Below are 20,699 nucleotides of genomic sequence, written 5' to 3' on the forward strand. Positions count from 1 at the left end.
ACATTGACATACTGATCCTTGAGTGATATATTTGAGCTTTTCCAACTTCAAGTAATTCTTTACAAATAAAAGCCTGAAGGTCTGGGTTTTTTTTTTAAAACTTGAACTTTAAACAAGCCAAACAATATCACCGTCACCCCCTCACTGCTACAGTGCTATTTGACATTTACATTGTTTATCAATTTCGCTACAAAATGTGGCAACATTAATTTTGGCATGTGTACTTCAATGTGTGTTAAGGAGGAGGAGGTTCAGGAGGAGAGGTCTACTATCATGGACATCGATCAGAATGCATCAGCCACTGAAACTTTCCTTTGCACACAAAGATTTAGTTTCAAATGGAAGAACTTGTAGTTAAACATAAATGAGGAGAGCGGACACAAACACAAAGTTAGAACTTGAGTGAAATTAAACAAATGTCCATCTTAATAAGGGTAACTAATGCTCTAAATGAAACTAACAATGTACAAGATAGACTAAAGAGAAAGAAACTGCCTACCACCACTGGCGCCCCACGTGACGATGAAGAAAGGATGATCATCATAATACATCAGTATTATAGGCCTATGTTTGTTTCAGTGCATATGCTCCTTCCTGCCAGCTGCTCCATGTGCCTTGAAATGAATGAACCTCCTCACCCATCGCCTGGTTCAGATGCATTTTGTGGTCCATGGTCATATCTGAGAATATAATCTGAGTGATGTCATCAGGGTTGTCTTGGCTTGAAGACTACAAATTTCTAATATAAGATATTATATGTCAATAGGGATGAGCGAGTATAACATTATCTGCATCTCCATCTGTTCAGTCAACAAAATTATCTTTATTTTCATATGTATGCTCAGAATGGGCGGAGTCTAGACACAAAGTGGGTGGGACCTAACCAAAATTTGTATTAAGCCTAAAATATATGGGTAGATCTGAAGTTGCTATATTGATTTATTTATTTTTACCACAAGGAAACACATCGACCCAAATGATGATTTTCCTCATCACGAGTTTAGATACTGACACATTTTACTCGTAAAAAGTGCATCATCCATACCAGATATTTGTTCCATCTGGGAATTTGGCTCATCTCTATAAACCTGGATTAAAACAATTTGGGAATTGAGTTTGAGAGATGTGGGTTTTTATCAAGCAGGGAGGGTCTAACAAAAGATAATGTTCGAGTTGCATTATGGCAAGTGTAGGATCTGGTGTTTTTGGAACACAGTAGGGATTAAAAGTTAGGCTATTTCGATTTCTGCTGCTTCATTGTGGACTATTCTTTGTTTAGATTTGTCTCCTGCAAGTCCCTGAACTTTCTGGTCCTGCACTACTAAATCACTGGAGTGCCCCTTTAATTGATAAGCTGTTGATCAAACACTTGTTAATTACGAAAATGTATTGGCAATAAGTTATCAGAGAAGGTTACATTGCATTTTGCCCATTCTGTTATTACTTCTGTGTCAGGCATGATCTGTTAATAATTCCACTCGAGGTCTAAATGCAAGTCAAGTTAAGATTTATCTGACTGCTGCCTCATAATGCAACTTGAATTGTGTTAGACCTTTTTAATGACGAGACACCAGAAAGATAAATGGGTGTGGATTTCAGTTGGTGGGTGATAATGAGTGATGGAGGAGGAAATATAGAGGTACACCATAGTAGGGTAGGGGAATGTGATGCAGGAAGCCGTTCCATCCTCATGAGTCCTCTCCATCCTACTGATCAATACCCTTAAAGTAATGGAATTGTTTATTCCTTTTCCTGATGAGGTTAGCACTTCACTCGCTCTGTTTCAACAAGGGCAGACAGGGCATGAAAGATTTTCACAGTGCTGCTGTGTGAATATTATGACATGTACAATGAACAATTTCTCAACTCAAGCGTACAATAAATTGAAACTATTCAACATTCTTCCCGCAAGATCTGACTCACGGAAGAAAATGCCATCATTTCTATGGCAGGGGAAAGGGTGGAAATGTTCTCTTTCTGTGAACATATTGAATGTGATATCATCCTTGAACTCAATATTAAGTAAACTCTGGAGAGGTGACAGGACAACAAGGATATCCTCAAAGGGCCGGAGCTTGACAGCAAGAATATGAGGATACATTCAAATGTAACACACTACTTAATCTATATGCCACGGGTTGTTAAAGGGACAGCTATCCCCAAAATCAAAAATACACATTTTTTTCTCTTACCTGTAGTGCTATTTATCAGTCTAGATTGTTCTGGTGTGAGTTGCCAAGTGTTGGAGATATCGGTCATATAAATGTCTGCCTTCTCTCAAATATAGGGGAACTAGATGGCACACTCTCATCCAATACTTTGGGAAAACTAAACAATGTCTCTTTTCATGAATCATGACCCGGTTACTTAAGATAATCCACGGCTTTTGTTGTTAGCAGTTTTTAGGCAGGAACTATTTTCTTTCTAACAAATTACACCCTCCAACCAAATCACCATGCATAATCTAATCTAGGTTAGGTACGTAACTTTATATTGAGTGCATAATATGAAGTTAAATACCTAACGTTATACTATCTTGTTAGATATCATAATCATATGGACCATTACATGAGGATTTGTTGTACAACAAGGTCCTCGCATTATCTTGAGTTACCAGGTCATGATCTCTAGAAAGAGACATTGCTGTTGAGTTTTTCAAATGTATTTTTTGGCGCTTTGAGCACCACAAGCCAAGTGCCATCTAGTTCCATTATACTGGAGAGAAGGCAGACATCTCTATGGCTGATATCTCCAACACTCAGCAACTCACACCAAAACAATTTAGATTAAGGCATTACCACAGGTTAGAGGAAAAATATGTATTTTTGATTTTGGGTTGAACTGTCCCTTTAAACTAATCCCATGACACACATACACACACACACACACACACACACACACACACACACACAATTATTCCAATGTTTTCCACACCGCTCTGCGACAAAAAATGAGGCAACAGCACTGCAAGTTATTTCCACGTCTTGGCAGAGTTTGGGAGATTTTTGTTAAATGAATGTGCTGCAGGAGTTTTGTCCCATTCTCCTGTTTCTGAAGTGCCTCCCATGTGGATTCCTGTGCCATGACACAGGTTTTTGTATCTCTTCGAGGCTGCTGCGGCTCGGGCTCCATCAGCATGACTGATCTCATTTATCCCAGTCGCATCCAAAGAGGCCCAGGGTGTAGGGAAGAGAGCTTCAATAGCAGCACTGTTAGTGCAAAAGCACAGATCATTGAGCTGTGCAGTGTGGCAGCCGGGGACTCGCATGTGTGAATAACAGTTTGTATTTAGGATTTCTCTGTATGGGGAACTCCAGGGTGCAGGAGATGTATGGTGCTTCATAATGGGATAAACAAACAGATCACAGGCCTCTGCTGCACTGCATCATCTTGTGCACTGGATTCAATATTAGTCTATCAATAATTCCTGCTGAGATATCAACCACGCAGCAATGTACTGCAGCTACAAACATATGGCGCATTAGATTCAAACAAATGTGTCTTCACGCTGAATTACAGGATGTTTATTAGTTCTTCTGGAGAGATAATATGCCTGTTACTATTGTAATAATAAAAAGAAATCTCAAAATGTTCACGTGGACTTGAACCAAGAAGTCAGGAGTGACAACTGCTGCTATTCAGCCACTCAAATCTTCTAAAAAATACAAGGAATATAACCTTAACACAAGCACACATCTTTAGCAGAGGGAGATGAATGAGGGCATTTATTTGTATGCTGTTTTTGCCTTCGCAGACAGAGAATCTCATTCTATACATGCCTGAGCATGATTATCATCTCATGACATCTGTCTCTGTAGCCCCACTTACCATGACATTTCTTTCCTTTGCTTGTAATTGATTTCTACTTCAATTTATTAATATAGCCTATGGAGCGCCTGGAGCACAATGCTAGTTATCTGGGGCCCACCAGGAGCCTAATATCCTAAGATGAGCAGAATTAATAAGAGTGTTCAAGTGAGATATTGATTAGAGAATCGATGTCTGTTGCTTTGCTCCGTGCTCAAATGATTACTGTAAAATGGAACAGCATTAAGTAATAAGGCAAGTCCCCCTTTTCAATCATTTTTTGCCACAATTTCAATATGCTCTTTCTTGATTGATAATGTGTAAATCTTTAACCATTTCTTTCATAACAAGAAGGAATTCAAAGAAACGCATCATCGGATAGATGTTTTCCACCACCTCCAGGTTTTTATTGATAAAGCGTATGTTGTTTTCTTGCAGGTCAGCCCACAAGCACTGCATGGGATGAATCACCACAGAGCATTGAAGGGATTTTTGCAAAGGGAAAATCGTGGTTTCCAGCCCCGTGAGGCAAACTTGTGATTTCTTATATTGGGCTGAAACTGACTTGACTTGACTTGACTTGACATGATATTCTTTCCTGCCTGCAGGCAGCTATAGATTAGAGTTTCTGCAAGCGATTTGGAGGGAAGTGTGATTTCATACATCCAGTGCAGATGTGCTGTCAGACAGTCAAGCTAACAAGAGGCCATGGGACCAAGTGAATCTATACATCCATCATCATCACAGGGCAACGACTGGATCTGGTTGTAATGTTGTATCCCTCCCAGCAACAAAGCGCAAACAAGAAACACTCAGAGGAGTCTGGATGAATGTTAATGATGATAATTATGGTGATGATAATGATGATGATGATGATGATGATGGTTATGATGATGATATACATTTCAAATCATTAAATAACATTTTTTTAAACACACATTTCAATCTGTGAGTTTACCCAGAAACCACTCTCAGTATTATGAATAAATCTCCATTTTTGTACACGCATCGTAGTACAGATACTTTTATGCATCTTTCTTCAACTAATATAGGTCCAATATATCTTACATAAGATGTCACTCCGTAGTTCTCAATATATCCCATTCACAAGAAAAAATGTTGGCAATGTACGTTTCTGCAAATCACCGATACCTTACATTTGCATGTTATTGTGTAGCAGATACATTAAAACTTTATGTATCAATAACACTGTGGTTAACACATAGTTAGGTTTAGGCACAAAAAAATGGTTATTGTTCAGAAAATACTATGTTTTGGCTTTTAAAAAAAAACAGGTATTAGGAGCAAAACCACACTGGACACACTGTGATGTCTTGGTTAAAAAATTTTTTTCGTGTGGCCAATATTCTGGCAGGAAATGCAGTAATATCTTAGTAAAAAAACAACTACTATCTGTGGTACTATCCCTGCTGGAAAAACAGGGACAGGTTGCTAAAAGACACCCATGTTCTTTGCCTTAAAAGACAATCCAAAAAAAAGCCACAGATCACTAAAAATTCACCCGTTTGGGGGCTTAAAGATGCAGGAAAAACACCCACATTTGGTGCCCAAAAAGCAGCTGGAAGCACACTCACAGGTCTCTAAAAAGCGCCCACACTTGGTGCCTAAACGGTCTCTAAAAAGCACCCACATTTGATGCCTAAAAAGCAGCTGGAAGCACACTCACAGGTCTCTAAAAAACACCCACATTTGATGCCGAAAAAGCTGCTGGAAACACACTCACAGGTCTCTTAAACACACCCACATTTAGTGCCAAAATAGCTGCTGGAAACACAGGTTTCTAAAAAAAAACAGCCGCAAGTGGTGCCTAAAAAGCAACTAGAAACACACTCCTGTATCTTTAAAACACGCCCACGTTTGGTGCCTAAAAAACTACTGGGAATACACTCACAGGTCTCTAAAAAGCACCCACTTTTGGTGCTTTAAAAGCCACTGGAAACACACTCATGGGTCTCTAAAAAACACCCACATTTGGTGCCTAAAAAGCAACTAGAAACATACTCCCGTATCTTTAAAACACACCCACATTTGGTGCCTTAAAAACTGCTGGAAACACACTCACGGGTCTCTAAAAAACACCCACATTTGGTGCCTTAAAAACTGCTGGAAACACACTCACAAGTCTCTAAAAAACACCCACATTTGGTGCCTTAAAAACTGCTAGAAACACACTCACGGGTCTCTAAAAAACACCCACATTCGGGGCCTTAAAAACTACTGGAAACTCACTCATGGGTCTCGACAATACACCCACATTTGGTGTCTAAACAGCAGCTAGAATCACACTCGTGTCTCTAAAAAACACCCACATTTGGTGCATAAAAAGCAGCTGGAAACACACTCATAGGTCTCTAAAAAACACCCACATTTGGTGCATAAAAAGCCACTGGAAACACACTCATGGGTCTCTAAAAAACACCCACATTTGGTGCCTAAAAAGCAACTAGAAACATACTCCCGTATCTTTAAAACACACCCACATTTGGTGCCTTAAAAACTGCTGGAAACACACTCACGGGTCTCTAAAAAACACCCACATTTGGTGCCTTAAAAACTGCTGGAAACACACTCACAAGTCTCTAAAAAACACCCACATTTGGTGCCTTAAAAACTGCTGGAAACACACTCACGGGTCTCTAAAAAACACCCACATTCGGGGCCTTAAAAACTACTGGAAACTCACTCATGGGTCTCGACAATACACCCACATTTGGTGTCTAAACAGCAGCTAGAATCACACTCGTGTCTCTAAAAAGCACCCACATTTGGTGCATAAAAAGCAGCTGGAAACACAGCTACTAGATACTAAAAACACCCACATTTTGGGGCCTGAAAACTGCTGGAAACACAGCAATGACTCGCTAAAAACAACTGGTTTTGTTGTTTGTTGGTCTCGAATGGTGGCCTGCAGTGGTCTTCAGCTTGGCAGGCATCTGACTTTGGTGACACACCATCCACCATCCCTTCCACCTCTTGATGACAAAATCAGCTTTTATATACATCATTTTAGAAACATTTTAGATATAATATGTATGGGGCATGCCAATGAAACACATTTGTGATTTCCAGAAACATACAATGCCAACATTTTCTTCTGGCGACTGGGAGATTGAGAGGTATGAAATTATTTCCTGTTTTTGCATGAACATCCCCTTTTCTTTGTAAGTGTGCCATTTGATAGCATTTTCTCCACAGTGTAAGTAAAATGAGGTGTCTGTATAAAGCATGAGTGAACTATCTATAAATAAGTATATTCTCCCTGACTCTCTAAATATCTTAATCATAGGAGGTCCTTTGGGATTGTTTTCATGCCAGTATGCATTTGGCACCTCTAAGTGAGAGACAGACAGAGCAGCTGATATATTAATAACACACCTCATTAAAAAGTAAGCCAACAAAAATATTCAGTTATTTTTGTCTTTAAGATCTTAAATTATAAACATTAAAAAGTTAGACAATGGATGCTACACACATATGACAACACGTAAACATATAACAGGTGAATCAGTAGACCCCATCAGTACACATCAGTACGGTTTAATGAGTCTCTGCTTCAGCAAACTCAGCGAGTTAGTTTGAGTGCAGTGGGATGAACGTTGCAGATGTCGAACCAGTGTTGATCCACCTCCTTGTGTGGCAGCAGGCCATTTTGCGGCAGAAAGGGCCGGCGCCAGCGTTCGCGGCTGCCCACCACCTGCCAGAAGTGTGTGCCCTTGAGTAGAAAGATGGCATTGTGGGTGTAGGAGAAGTAGGCAGCGTCAATGTTGCCATCTGGATGGTCCCCACTCACCACTGGAGGGAAAACATCTCTGATGTTTTTGGGGAAGCCTCTTGCCAAGCTGTTGGCTTCCACGTCGAATGCATACACCTGTTTGAACAGATAATTGTTTCCCCTTCTTATATAGAAATCAATTCAATTACACTACGCAAGTAAATCACAGAGGAAGTGTAGCAGGTTTGTTTGCATGAATATGTTCTCTCATAATGCTAAGAAACAATCAATTACCTTGGGCTTTGGTCTCTCCAAAATGTATGTATGCATATATAAAATATTCTGTGTATTATATTTGTACCCTGTTGCCTCTTGGTTTCTGTCAAGCACAGAACAATAGCATGGCAGCTTAATAATACACCCAGAAACAAACAAGTAGTCCTATGCTATAATAACAGGCCTCAGGTTTTAATTTGCGTCAATTAGTTTGTGGTAATTTAAAGCTTCAGTAGGCAGTTTAATTTTAAAAATCCCATATTAAACTTTGAGCATATTGTAATTCAAGTGGTCTGAGAGAAAACTTCTGCACCTCTAGACTCTGTTTTTAGGCTTCAGAAAATCTAGCCTGTGCCAAGATACTTTGGCCAATCACAGGCCATTTTAAAGAGAGTAAGAGACGGCTTCTTCTTATTGGCTTTTCTACAAATGCAGATGCTGGTGCATGTCCCTTCAGTTAAAACCTGCAGAAAAAGTTGCTCTTCCTGCATCGCCAACAACTGCCTACACTACAAATCTAAACGAGAGTCTAAAAGAGAGTCTGACAATAAATGAGACAAAACGTGTCAATATTGGCGAAGCATTTCAGAGATGGAAAGAAAATGTTGCTTATAGTTTAGTAGTTAATAGTTAGCCTTCTGCTAACATTTATGCAGCTAACGTTAGTTAGAGCATCGATCGCCGGTGGGAGAGTGGGCAGCAGCTCAGGAGAGGGACCCCAAACAGCAGCCGCAGCAACCCAAGTCCAACATGCAAACCCCAGCTCTGGAGAGACCAGACAGACTTCCCACTGGATCATCAAACTTTCTGTTGCTGCCTTTACACAAGTTAGACCTGGTGCTGCTGCTGGCCACAAGCCTGCTGTGACACCTGGCCCTGGGGGGGTTTGCTCTGGCTGAAATCGCGCCACTACAGCCGGCGACTGATGGTCCGTCTTCTGAGCTGCTGCCTGCTCTCCTCTAGGGGAAGCAGTCCACAGGAGTAGAGAGGGAGGCGGACAGATCATGGTGTGGCTAGCTAGCTAATTCTCGTCTCATCTGTGGTCTGATAAACAGAGAAAGCGGGGAAAGGAGATGCTGAGTCAATGTGCTGCAGGCAACTCTGTGTGGATCGATGTATGAAAAACACTAGGTTAGTGTATGAAGCATGTGCATATGCCCAGGGTTGTCTGGGAGAGCTGCAGTAGCAGGATGTATTTTCAAATTCTGCTGTTTATTTTTTGTTTGTTCGTTTTTTGGCCTTTTCCAGATACGATACGATACGATATACTTTATTGTCTGCTTGCACAGAAATTTGTCTTACGGCACAGCAGGCCCTAATTGAAATGTATGCCTACCTGAGCTTTAATTAACACAACACAACACAACAAAACACTATGAATTAAGATTGACAAATTTGCGATTAATCAAATTACAAAGGTTGACACTGTGATCCCTGGGAGACTGTGACAATATAACAGTTGCCCACATTGTCTTGTCGGCAGTTCAGTCCCTTAAACTGTCACCTCATTGGCCGTCTCTCACACAATCCTTAAATCTATTGCTCTTTCTAACCTAACTAATCTATGTGTCATGTGTCAGAAAGAAGATATAGATGCAATTCTTACAAGAGTGCCTCTGAAGAAGTAGATGCGAGAGTCCCTCCTGTCATAAAAGGCTGTGTCAATGGGACTGAACACCCCTGGGAAACCTTCAGAGATTAACCTTGGATAGTGGTGACCTTCAGGGTCCTGTCTATAAGCCTGGTCATTCTCAGTGTCATACCTCCAGAACTGAGCACCTGTACACAGAAAAACACATCTTTAGAGGTTTATTATGACAATGATAAGCCTATGTAAACTACTGTACATATATGTATTTATACAATTCACATATGTAGGCTGGCACATTATGAAGCCCACCTTTAAAGAAGTACACAGCGTCTCTTTTTCTGGACCACACATGCACATAGGCATCCACTCCATCCACGGGAATCCCACGCCAGCCAGCCTGCAGTGCAACTGGATCCCCAAAGCGTGTCCGGTTGTGTCTGTTCTCATATAGCCAGTACCATCCGTCTCTCATGAAATAGGTGTTAAAGCGGATGACAACCTCTCCGTAGGGCGTCCTCTCCTTCCTGATCCAATCAAATGCTGTGTTGAATCGACCCTTACAGGCCCCTGGGTTCAAACACAAGCGCATTATTAGAAGAAAACAAATTGGTTTTGTGGCAGTCTATTACTGTAAGTATGTAAAGGATCCTGAATGTATTTCTGTCTGGGGCTGTGTGTGTATGTGTCCACTAGATGGTGCTGTTACCACATACCATAGAGGTGCTGTATGGCCTTCCTGTCCATCCAGTCCATCTCAAAGCCTGTCTCCTGGGGCAGATAGCTCGGCTGCATTATAGAGCCAGCTCTGTAGATGTGGGGTAGACCCAAAACGTGGCCGATCTCATGAACTGCTACCTGACAGATAGATAAAAATGTTCAAATATAACCTCTGATTATCCTTTTCCATTACACATCTGATGATTCCTGCGATCGTTCTTACTTTGAGAAGGCTGATCCCACTGCCAGCATTGGGAGCAGTGAAATGTTCGTCGTCATCAAAGTGTATATCACCCAGGAACCAGGCGTGGGCGAATTCTTGACCAGTGCCATCAAACCTCTGATTGCAGCCCAGATGCCTTCCTGTGAGGAATATAGTGGCACAGCATTAAAAAAAATTGATTGCATTGATTTCTCTGTGATTTGAATAAAACATGATCTAAGCACGGTGCAATACATTACTTCACACAAGGGCAGTGATAGAAGAAGTATTCAGAGTTTTAAGAATTGGACCCAGGCAAATTCAGATCCTTTACAAAATAAAAGCACAAATATTCCCTTGTGAAAATGCTCAAAAACAAGTCACGTCCTGCATTCAAAGCCCAAAATACATAAGTATTTTTAGGTACATGCAGTTAAGGAACTATTTCACAAAAGAGATAAGGTCCGAACCAGAGGAAACTCCAGAAAATGGGCCTGATAAGATTGTAAACCGACTCCAGTGGTCCAGAGCTTGGTTGGCTAAGATTAGCTGTGATACTGATACTACGTGCGACAGGTGTAAACAGTCTTCAGCCACTTTATGTCACATGTTCTGGTCATGCCTGAAACTATTTCATTTCTGGGATTTAATATTTAAAACTTTTTCAACAATGTTTAGACAGCTAGTTGCCCCATCCATGTCCATGGCAATATTTGGAGTAACTTCTCTAGATGTTTTTATTCATTGCATGTTTCATTGTTCAATTGCTTGATCGTATTTTGTGAAGCACTTTGTGAATTTCATTTCTGTTAAAGGTGCTACAGCAAATACATTTATTATAAAAATTTACACTTAAACATGTTACAATGAGTGTCATATGTACTGGGTCAGACCTACTTGTGCCAAAGCCCAGCCTGATATCAACATCCTCCAGCGGGGAACGTGTATCCTCCACAAACTCCAGCGGAGACACCTCGCTCCACATCCTGAAGGCCAGTCTGAAGATGTACCTCTGGTCTTCTATGGACAGCTGGCTGCTGTAACCTTCTCCTATCAGCCTCCATTTTAACATCCTCTTAGAGAAGGCCATGTAGCCCGTTTCACTCAAATCTCTCTTGCGTCTGCTTTTGGACACAAGTGCGGCGAGGTGACGTTTCCTGCGTCGCACTGCTTCGCTCTGATGGGTGCTCACGCTGATATTTACCACTTGACCATCCATGGTGATGTAATGTGAGCTATTTGAAGAAGTGTTATTTAAAAAAGGATCATAGAAGTCTGAGTAATTCATGCTGGTGTAATTAGAAATGCCTGTTAGAATACTTTCTGTGTCATTTCCATTGAATATGTCATCTTCAAAGGAGTTAAGACTACCAAAATAAGTATCAGTGGTTATATTACTGGCTGTGTTATTACTTTCAGTCTCAATGAAAGTGTTGCTGGAACTGTTTTCAATATCTGAGGCACTGCTGTTCTCAGGTGCTACAGGGGTGTCCAGGTCAATCTCCTTGTCGGGGACTCCACACCTTGGTTTGTTCATTGCCTGTTTAGTGGCCTCGTCAAACACCCCTGTGGCAGGCAGGCCCGATACCCTCTGAAACTCTTTAAGTGCTGAAATAAACGCTTCGCTCTCAGTTAGACTGTTGCGATCACCTTGATCACCAGCATCCCTTGAGTGATGCACCAAGGTTCCTTCCTGGATCGTGTCTTCAAGGCCATCCAGGAAGTCATCAGTAAAAGAGGTGTCTGAATCTTCAAACTGGATCTCGTCCCAGTTCACTGGCTTAATGAATCCATATTTAGAGAGAAATAACTGTAACAAGACACGACTGACATTTTACTGGTCCTGTAATCAATCATAAAATGAATAATCTGATAGATAAAGTTTGAAAGAGAATTTAAAAATTATATGAAGTCTTACCTCGGCTGTGTACTTGTCTGTTATAACCTCAGCTTGGTGAGAATCAAGGGTCTGCACATCAGAATGATCCCGATTATGGAAAAGTTTCTCTGCATCAGCTGAGCTAATGCTCGTCCAAAAAAGCAAAATCATCAGCTGGATAGAAGTCAGCATCGTGGCGTTGGTTTACTCGTGCAACTGTATACAAGTAGGTAAGAAGCCGCTGTGCTTTTGTAGGCAGATCCTGAGTGTCTCCACACCCATCTAAAGGTGCAACTCTCTGAATGTGTCTCACTTTTATCAGCTCTGTGTGAAAAGTAAACTGTTTTTACTGTCTCCAACTGCTACATCGTATTGATGTGTCATACACGCTCCATTGGTTTTAAATGGACTGTTGTTGACCTGTGGAAAGACGTTGAGACTTCACTTTCATGTGGACAATAACAGTTAAGGACAACCGTGACTTCTGTTGACACCTGCTTTGAACAGGACACACACTTAGACACACTTTAGAGTTTTACGATGAATAACCAGTGACCAAACCTTCCACATCAAACTGCCCGAGGTTTATTTTCAACAACAAACCCTGCATTAAATTTCTTTAGCACGCGGCTTAACATGATTGGAATTATAATAACTTACATTATAAGGCTTTTATGGCACAAAAAGCTACATTTTCTCAGTGCAAATAAGCTGATGTATATACAAAAGTGGTGCAAGACAAACAGATAAATGACAGCACTTATAAATAATACAGAATATACAGAGAGAAGATAAAGTGGATGGATTTAAGGGCTGCAGCCTGTGGGATGATCACTGTAGAGCTTTGGCTATCGCTGCTGCCAGGTGTTCGGCTGTTGGCTTCACCGCAACGCAGCTGACACTCAGGCCTTCTGCTGTCATGGCGTCTTGCGTAGTCGGCCCTATGGCTGCAAACTGGACACAAAACTGAGTGTCAGAGGCACTGGAGATCTGTTAAGCACTGTGGATTCATGCACAACTTTATGTGAGTGATTAAGAGGAGGCTGTACCTTTATTTGAGCCAGCTGTTCGCCTGACAGCCTCCGTACCACCTCTAGGCAGAACTTCACTCCTGATGGACTGAAGAAAGCTATGCTGGCTGGAGTGCCCTGTAAAAGCGAAGATGAAATTACCTGTTGCTACATTTAGAAACGCATTGCCTAAAATGCAGAAGCAGCGGGGTTTTACCTGCTCTGTGAAATAGTTCTTTATATTTTTCTCCAGATCTGGATGTTCCGCTGTTTGATAGACAGTCAGCGTCTCTAGGGGCACTCCTGGAAACAAAGAAACAGATCCCCGCGGTGATAAAGGTAGTGCAATTATTATCTTATAATTAGCGTAGCCCCAGTGGGACATATATCACCTTGAGTCTTAATCTCGAGGCACAATAGGGGAGAATGCTTACCATTTTCCCTTAAAGCTGTAGGCAAGACTTCTCTCTTGATTGAGCCACAGGGGAAGAAAAGTGGTGGAATATTTGTGTCCTCTCCTGTGATGAGAAGTATAAGGTCATATTAGTTATCACGGCTGTGAGTTTTCTATTAAACTGAACTGTGAGGAATGTTGGAGTGTAAAAGTCATTTCGTACGTTCAATGATAAGACGTGATAGGACATCTGCTGTCCCTGTGTCCTCGCCCAAAGGGTTCAGACCCAGACTCTGTACTGTGTAGGAAAAAGCACAAATAATTCAATTACTAAAAGCACAACTCATAAAAAACTGACAACAAAAAGACCAACTGCAACAACAGAAAAAAGAAGGTAAAGCACACAACAGGAAGGTGCTGCACCTGCTCGCTTTTTAAATACATTCACTGAATGTCACAGCAAACTGTCACTTGGCACGACCTATTTCCAAATGACTGAAGGTAGTAACATCACTTCACACACTTGTGTCAGCACCAGGTGCCTGCCACACTCTGCTAAATTAGCATTAACATAGCAAGGGTTTGTAAAAAGCACAGATGTGTTTTAACAAAAATGATTTTAAGTGAGAGGCGTTTTCATATGTGACAACAACTCACCTAATGCAGCAGTTGCCTTCCCAACCACATAGATGGACTTGCTGTTCCATTTGTCTTTCACAGAGTTGTTCCATTCTGAGATAATAACGAGGAACAGGACAACATTTAATCAGGGAAACTGTCTTAAATCTCAGTTAGCAGTCCCGAAACAAAATAACTTGTGATGGCTTTACAATAACTATTGATCAGGAGGAAATAATGAAAATAAATGAGTTACGATACCTAGGTGTTGTCTTTATTTACCCATAGAAGCTACCCAGCTATATCTGCATGCCATGACTCTAACATATCTCTTTTTTGTGTAACCAATTGGGGTCAAGCAACCTAATCAGCAGTGAAACCTACAATGTCATCATGGACACAGGCTTTTAAGTATCATTGAAGAACTCAGAAAGGTATCAAGCTTTGATAAATTTATAAATCTTTCATTTATAAAATAGATTTTTAAGTGTGCGAATGATCTTGCCGCAGAACCAGAAAGTCAAATAATTTTAAAATATAAAAAGCAAAGGAGCCACCACGAGGGGAGCAGTTAGAGGAACTGTAAACCAGCACAATGCATAACAACATTCAGACAGTCCTCTTTTCCAGTTAAAGGCCCACAGATGTGAAATTCACTGCCATCCTTAACTCCATTTAAAGCTTTCAATACCCAGACAAAACTAAAACTACATTGCTTTCTATAGCATACAAATTTTGTTTACTTTTGTTGTTCTTAATTGTCATTTTCAGTCATTGTTCTTAATTGTAGTTTATAGTACTTGTTTCAGTTATTGTTTGTCGTTGTTGTTTCTTTTATTAGGCCTATATTAGAGTGTTATATTGTGTTTTATTCCTCAAAAGCCGTACCAGGGGCAGAGCTTGTGAATAAGCTACAGCTAGAAGTCCTAAATTGCATTGGTTGCGTTTTCTCTAAATGTAACAATGCCTGCATGTACTGTCCCTATCAAATAAATTAACAAATAAAATTTTAAAAACATATAGACATTTAGCCATATCTTTGCTTTCAGGGGATTTATCAGTGAGGTACAGAGTAAAATAATTATATGTATCCTCTCACCTTCCCGTCTTTCTTCTGCTTCCAAGCACATCTTCACAGCCTCCACTGCTCTTGGGCTAGTAAATATAAGACCTCCATGTTTTTCTGGTTGGAAAAGCTGAAATAAGGAGACACATTAAACAGATACATGATACAAAAAGCAATAAATATGTACACAAATGATACAAATACTGATCCAGTGATGAAGTAATTAATTTTACCTTGTCTGACAAAGTGTTCAATGAGACAAACTTAAAAGACAGCACAGGGATTAGGGTTGCTTTATGTCCATGTGAGGCCAGCGCCTGTGGAATCAGATTAAAAAAGAATTTTGTCAAAGTTTGCAGTGAAGTGCAAAGCATTAAAGGTGGAGTGCAGTATTGAAAACTGCTGAGGATACATATATGAACACAGTACAGTCTATCTAACGTTACCTTGATGTAAGGATCAGGTCCAGACTCTCCATCTCGTGGCTCTTTGAGAAGCAGTACATGCATCTCGACACAGACCTTAAAACGCTGGATCAATATAATATATGGGGGAAAATACAATAAACCAAATCAGGGTGGAAGATGAATGCTGCAGCCAAAGCAAGAAACTCACAACTGCAATAACACAGAGGACAGAGGGTGTGAAGGCACAGCAAGCTAAGCTACACCCTAAAACTGTCATATGCAACCTGCTGATAACAATACTGTTGAGTCACGATTATTGGACTGTATAAACACGCATGTATTTAGCATTAGCTAAAACATGGCTCGTGTCTTCCTGTGTTATTGTTTACATTAGCAAGACGTACTGAATGACAGTTAAGCTAGCTAGTAACGTTAACCGTCCCCTTAACAGAACATGTCCGTAATGCATAGTGATGATAACTTGCTAATTTCACTTACTGGTATGATATAATGATATAAATTCCGATAGTTACGCACAAAAATGCAAAATATTACACGAAATTCATGTACTTCAAGCTGTCACTACCGCTGTGTACACAACGACTTTCAGCCTTGGTCAAGAAGGGAAGTGTCACATTCAGTATTCGACCAGCCTCTCAAAATATCAAAAAACTGAGACAAATTATCATTTATCCCAATAAATCTAGAAATAATAATTAAATTACATGATGCAAATACATATTTGTGACAGAAACACAGCAGTTTATGCACGCTCTAAATTACTGCTACCCCCTTTTTCCGAAAATGGTTTATTCCGTTATCGTGACGGGCGACAAGCCAACATTACGGCTCCAACGGTTGCTACGGCAAGTAGCAACTCGTTCATATTCAGAGCCAAAATGGCGGCTGCCGACTTTCAGTTTCCTACCTCGGCGTAAGCTGAACTTTAACATTCGCCACGCCCACCCAGTTGACACGCGTGTTGCCTGTTTGCAAGCATGGCTTCTTCTGCTAAGAGGAGAGCGGTAGGTTTGGGTGAAAATCCCGAGCAAAGCGACAACAGCTCCGATGAGAATCCGGAGGAGGATGATGATTCCGGGGAGGAGGACAGTGAGGGCTCCGAGGAGGAGATCAATGAGGTAGAATCGACAAACAGTCCTATGAATGTGGAGTCTGTGCATGGCCTTGCTAGCTAGCTAGTTAGTTAGCTAGCTAGCAAGCAGCTGTCGGCTAACGTAACAGGAAGCTACATTAGCATTTCTTACTGTTGCTGTCAACCAGGATTAAAAAGATTAATACTACTAGAACTAGAAAAACTGCAATGTCATATTTTAGTAGTAGTGTAACTCTAACTAGTTCAGCTTTAAAAAGTATTTAACAATGTACGTTAAAAACATACACGAAAAGTAATAACGTTACCACCGAAAATGCCATTGTTGTATTTCATTCATCAATTAACCGCTAATTAACTGACTGTGTTCCGCTGTAAATGCCTCTTTTATACATGTCTGTTTAATTTTTAATAATTTTATTTTTTATTTTTATGAAATCCAATGTCGGTGAACGTTATGTTTAGTTAAAAATGAAAACTTAAATTAAAAGTTAATTAAAAAACTACTTGACTGAAACTAAAATTGCTCATTCACCCAAAATGGTGCATGAAACACCTACTTGCTTAACTTAATTAAACTAAATTACATTAATTAAATACTTAGGCTTGTTGTTAACTGCTCTGTTTTATGTTTGTTTTGCATTCAGGAGGTCATGGTTGACTTTGAAGCTCACAGTGTCTCAGCCAATGACTTCAACGGCATCAAGAAACTCTTACAACAGGTTTGAGGAAATAACAATGTTCTGCATTTAAATCACATGTCCGTATTATTATATGTGTCTGTAGGCATGGCCTTAATGACTTATGTTTGCTTACAGCTCTTCCTGAAGGCTCACGTAAATACATCAGAGATGACAGACCTCATCATTCAGCAGAATCATGTTGGAAGTGTCATCAAGGTGAGTCTCTTGATAGTTAAACCTTACAGGTGACTTTCTGCAGTTTCAGTTCTAATTTGTATTCTCTTGCCTCCTCACTTTGCTCCAGCAAGCTGAGATGCCGGAAGACAGCGACGACGACGACCCAGATGAAGTGTTTGGCTTCATCACTATGCTCAACCTCACGGAAAGAAAGGTGACACCACCACGATGCAGTGCACACCAACCTCACAGCCTAATTGGCTATTTGGGGCTCCGATAATGTAGAAAATTAACACGCGTGGTGTCGTTTTGCTGTCGGCAGGGTGTGCAGTGTGTGGAGGAGGTGAAGGAGCTAATCGTGGACCAGTGTGAAAAGAACTCTACCCACAGTGTGACGGAGCAGCTCGAGCAGATCCTTAACGACACCAGCAAACCTGTGGGGCTGCTGCTGAGCGAGCGCTTCATCAATGTGCCTCCACAGATCGCCCTCCCGCTGCACAAACAGCTCCAGTGAGTTCTACTCTTGTCTTAAACAGATACTTGACCCGATTAGCTACTTTTTATGAATGCATTCAAATTTGAAATAGTTGCTAAGGGTTCTGTTAGCTAAAGGAGTACCTGTAGTATCTCTGTGGTTTGAAAAGAAAAATGGAAAGCATCCTTGTTCATGGCCAACACTAAATTTCTGAGAGTGCTGTGTGCAGGAAACTGAATTTCTTTTTGTTCTCCAGGGAAGAAATAGTCGAAGCTCAGAGGACGAATAAGCCCAGTGGGAGGTGTCACTATTGTTTGATGATCAGCAAGACGTGCAAGGAGGCAAGCAAGAGTATTCCAGCCAGAGGAGGAGCTCCCAAAGACGAATATATGTTTGTCAATGCAGAGGAGGAATTCTTCTATGAGGTAACTGCAAGTAAATGCAAACTAGATGTTTGATAATATACAGGAATCGCTTTGAATACAGCATTTGGATGATAACAGTGACAATTTATTGTTATACTAGTCCATACCCATTGAGTACAGCATACCATACCATGACTTAGTCATGCCAAAAATTAGAAAAAAAAACAACAACATTTGGCCACAGGGGGAGCCATAGTGATCGGCCACATTTTAGCCATTTTAAGCATTTTTCTGTTGTTATAGCGCCACCCAGTTGCCAATTAGAGTTAAATTTCTCCAGTCACCTTGAGGCGTCCTGTTCTACATATCTACCAAGTTTAGTAAAAATCGATATGGCGGTTAGGCCTAGATAAGAAATTAGCTCTCTAGCGCCCCCATTTTGTTTGATGGGGTCAATAATGGAGGGGTCCCCTCAGATTATGTGTGGTCATATGCCTACAAAGTTGCGTGGTGATGGGTGAAACCCTTGAGATGTTATACATCTTTATGTGATGAGCCACGCCCTCCGCAATATTCATTTCCTTATAGAAGCTCAGTTTTAGTAAGTTTTCCAACTTTTGCCAAGAGGGGACTTTAGATATTGGTCCCTAGATTATGTTCACCGAGTTGCATGCAGATCGCTCAAACTTCTTAGGAAGAGATCGATTTTAAGTGTTTTTCAAAAATTCAGAATGGTGGAAAATCTATATAACCGGAAGTTATGGGTTCTTGAGGTAAATGTGTTCCTCATGAGGAGAGGCATCTCTGTGCAAAGTTTCATGTCTCTACGACATACGGGGCATGAGATATGCCCATTTAAAATTTGCAATTTCAATACATTGCTATAGCGCCCCCCTTTGGCCAATTGATGTAATATTGCTTCATTCACATCCTCCCATGACCCTCTACCACTGTGCCAAATTTCACATGGATTGACCAAGTCAGTGAGGAGAAAAATGTGGAACAGAAAGAGTTTTTGTCATTATATAGTAAGATAAACTATCATAACAGAGCCTTGGACTGTATTTATACCTTCAGAGAAGAAATGATGTAAAACATTTGTACCCGTGTTGAGATATTGTCACAGATCTGAGCATCGTCTGTGTTCTTTTCTCAGCAAGCCATCATGAAATTCCACTACTCGGTCCAGGAAGAAGCAGACTCCTGTTTGAGTGGCAGGTGGTCGTTTGATGATGTGCCCATGAAACCTTTCAGGACAGTGATGCTGATACCGGCAGACAGAATGCCCGCTATTATGGACAAACTCAAAGAATACCTAACTGTGTGAATGTCACAATAAACTGAGACACCTATGCACACCGAAGATCTTCAGGCTATTTGTAAGAGACTGTAGAGGAAAATGTTTTTGGTACTGTCATTTACAGTGGTGCCAGTATCGTACAACTGACATTTAGTACATGTTGCACAGTGACCTTTTTTTTAAAGCAATTTTAGAGATGTTTCTTTTTTTTATTACAAATTAATGGTTCACTGCAGAAATATACAACGGTTCTATTGTAACAGGAAAAGAAAAACAGCACTGTCATGTTTTTTTAAGACTTGTTTATAACAAGATTATGAACCAAGACAATTAAATATGAGTCTTGTGTGTTAATGAAAATATGTGTGAGCTTGGAGTTCAGTTCCAGCAGATGGACAAGGGAGGGATGTGTCATTTGCCACTCAGTCTAATTACTGCATGGTAAAGCTGTAGCAGATCCAGATTTGTCTTTCACGTAACTTGGTGGAAACCTGATTTTTTTACAAACTTGATCTAGACTGCTGACATGAAATGGAGCATACAGTGTTTAATTTGTGAAAACAGGTAAAAAATGTTGGAGTTTATGCCACCATTCAAGTGAGGAATTTCTTGTTAAGCATTTCTGTTGATCTCCTGCCACTGGTTAATAATAAAAGAGTTATATACCTGCAGGTTCTGAGAGTCGTTTCTTAATCTGGCACCATGTCGACACACACACAAGGTTTCAGTCTAGACCTTTAAATACCACGTTATCCTGAGGAGAAAGGTATAGCAACACCTCTGAAAAAGAAAGCTGTCTAAGAAAAGGCATAAAAACAACCCTGTACATGTATCAAAGTGTTGGACCATCTCTTTGAATCTGCATCTCGTCGGTTATGTGCACAGGAG

The 20,699-nt window shown here is 40.6% G+C and overlaps 2 protein-coding genes across 3 annotated transcripts; one reads left to right on the forward strand and one right to left on the reverse strand.

The window, feature by feature from the left end:
- Positions 1-4,202: 4,202 nt before the first annotated feature.
- Positions 4,203-16,186, reverse strand: LOC117247327 (matrix metallopeptidase-21). Of its 2 annotated transcripts, XM_078163142.1 has the most exons (15): positions 15,740-16,186; positions 15,527-15,610; positions 15,327-15,423; positions 14,267-14,341; positions 13,833-13,907; positions 13,650-13,733; positions 13,433-13,518; positions 13,278-13,353; positions 13,114-13,159; positions 11,224-12,122; positions 10,348-10,487; positions 10,121-10,262; positions 9,717-9,974; positions 9,423-9,595; positions 6,627-7,696 (listed from the first exon to the last, which is right to left on the reverse strand). In XM_078163142.1, exons 1-15 carry the CDS (start codon positions 15,800-15,802, stop codon positions 7,391-7,393), a joined length of 2,604 nt encoding a protein of 867 aa, XP_078019268.1. In that variant the 5' UTR covers positions 15,803-16,186; the 3' UTR covers positions 6,627-7,390. The 2 variants fall into 2 exon arrangements, with proteins under 2 accessions (XP_078019267.1, XP_078019268.1); XM_078163141.1 differs by lacking the exons at positions 13,114-13,159; positions 13,278-13,353; positions 13,433-13,518; ... (4 more) ...; positions 15,527-15,610; positions 15,740-16,186 and adding an exon at positions 12,245-13,039 and having other exon boundaries at positions 4,203-7,696; positions 11,224-12,136.
- Positions 16,187-16,658: 472 nt separating this feature from the next.
- bccip (BRCA2 and CDKN1A interacting protein) lies at positions 16,659-20,482 on the forward strand. The gene is made up of 7 exons (XM_033611797.2): positions 16,659-16,839; positions 17,459-17,533; positions 17,630-17,710; positions 17,799-17,885; positions 17,994-18,181; positions 18,403-18,571; positions 19,668-20,482. The coding sequence occupies exons 1-7, from the start codon at positions 16,699-16,701 to the stop codon at positions 19,836-19,838; spliced, it is 912 nt and encodes a 303-aa protein (XP_033467688.1). The 5' UTR covers positions 16,659-16,698; the 3' UTR covers positions 19,839-20,482.
- The last annotated feature ends 217 nt before the right edge of the window (positions 20,483-20,699 follow it).

This window comes from Epinephelus lanceolatus, chromosome 21 (genome assembly GCF_041903045.1).
Source record: "Epinephelus lanceolatus isolate andai-2023 chromosome 21, ASM4190304v1, whole genome shotgun sequence".
NCBI lineage: Eukaryota > Metazoa > Chordata > Actinopteri > Perciformes > Serranidae > Epinephelus > Epinephelus lanceolatus.

What these genes read in the sequence shown, in the direction of transcription:
- LOC117247327 (XM_078163142.1), bottom strand. Translation starts at nt 15,802, where the DNA reads ATGCATGTACTGCTTCTCAAAGAGCCACGAGATGGAGAGTCTGGACCT. An exon ending in TGAACACTTTGTCAGACAAG is followed by an intron (nt 15,424 to 15,526) that starts GTAAAATTAATT and finishes TCCTTATTTCAG; the next exon opens with CTTTTCCAACCAGAAAAACA. An exon ending in TACAGCTTTAAGGGAAAATG is followed by an intron (nt 13,519 to 13,649) that starts GTAAGCATTCTC and finishes CTTTGTTTCCAG; the next exon opens with GAGTGCCCCTAGAGACGCTG.
- bccip (XM_033611797.2), top strand. Translation starts at nt 16,699, where the DNA reads ATGGCTTCTTCTGCTAAGAGGAGAGCGGTAGGTTTGGGTGAAAATCCC. An exon ending in CCGAGGAGGAGATCAATGAG is followed by an intron (nt 16,840 to 17,458) that starts GTAGAATCGACA and finishes TTTTGCATTCAG; the next exon opens with GAGGTCATGGTTGACTTTGA. An exon ending in ATGTTGGAAGTGTCATCAAG is followed by an intron (nt 17,711 to 17,798) that starts GTGAGTCTCTTG and finishes ACTTTGCTCCAG; the next exon opens with CAAGCTGAGATGCCGGAAGA.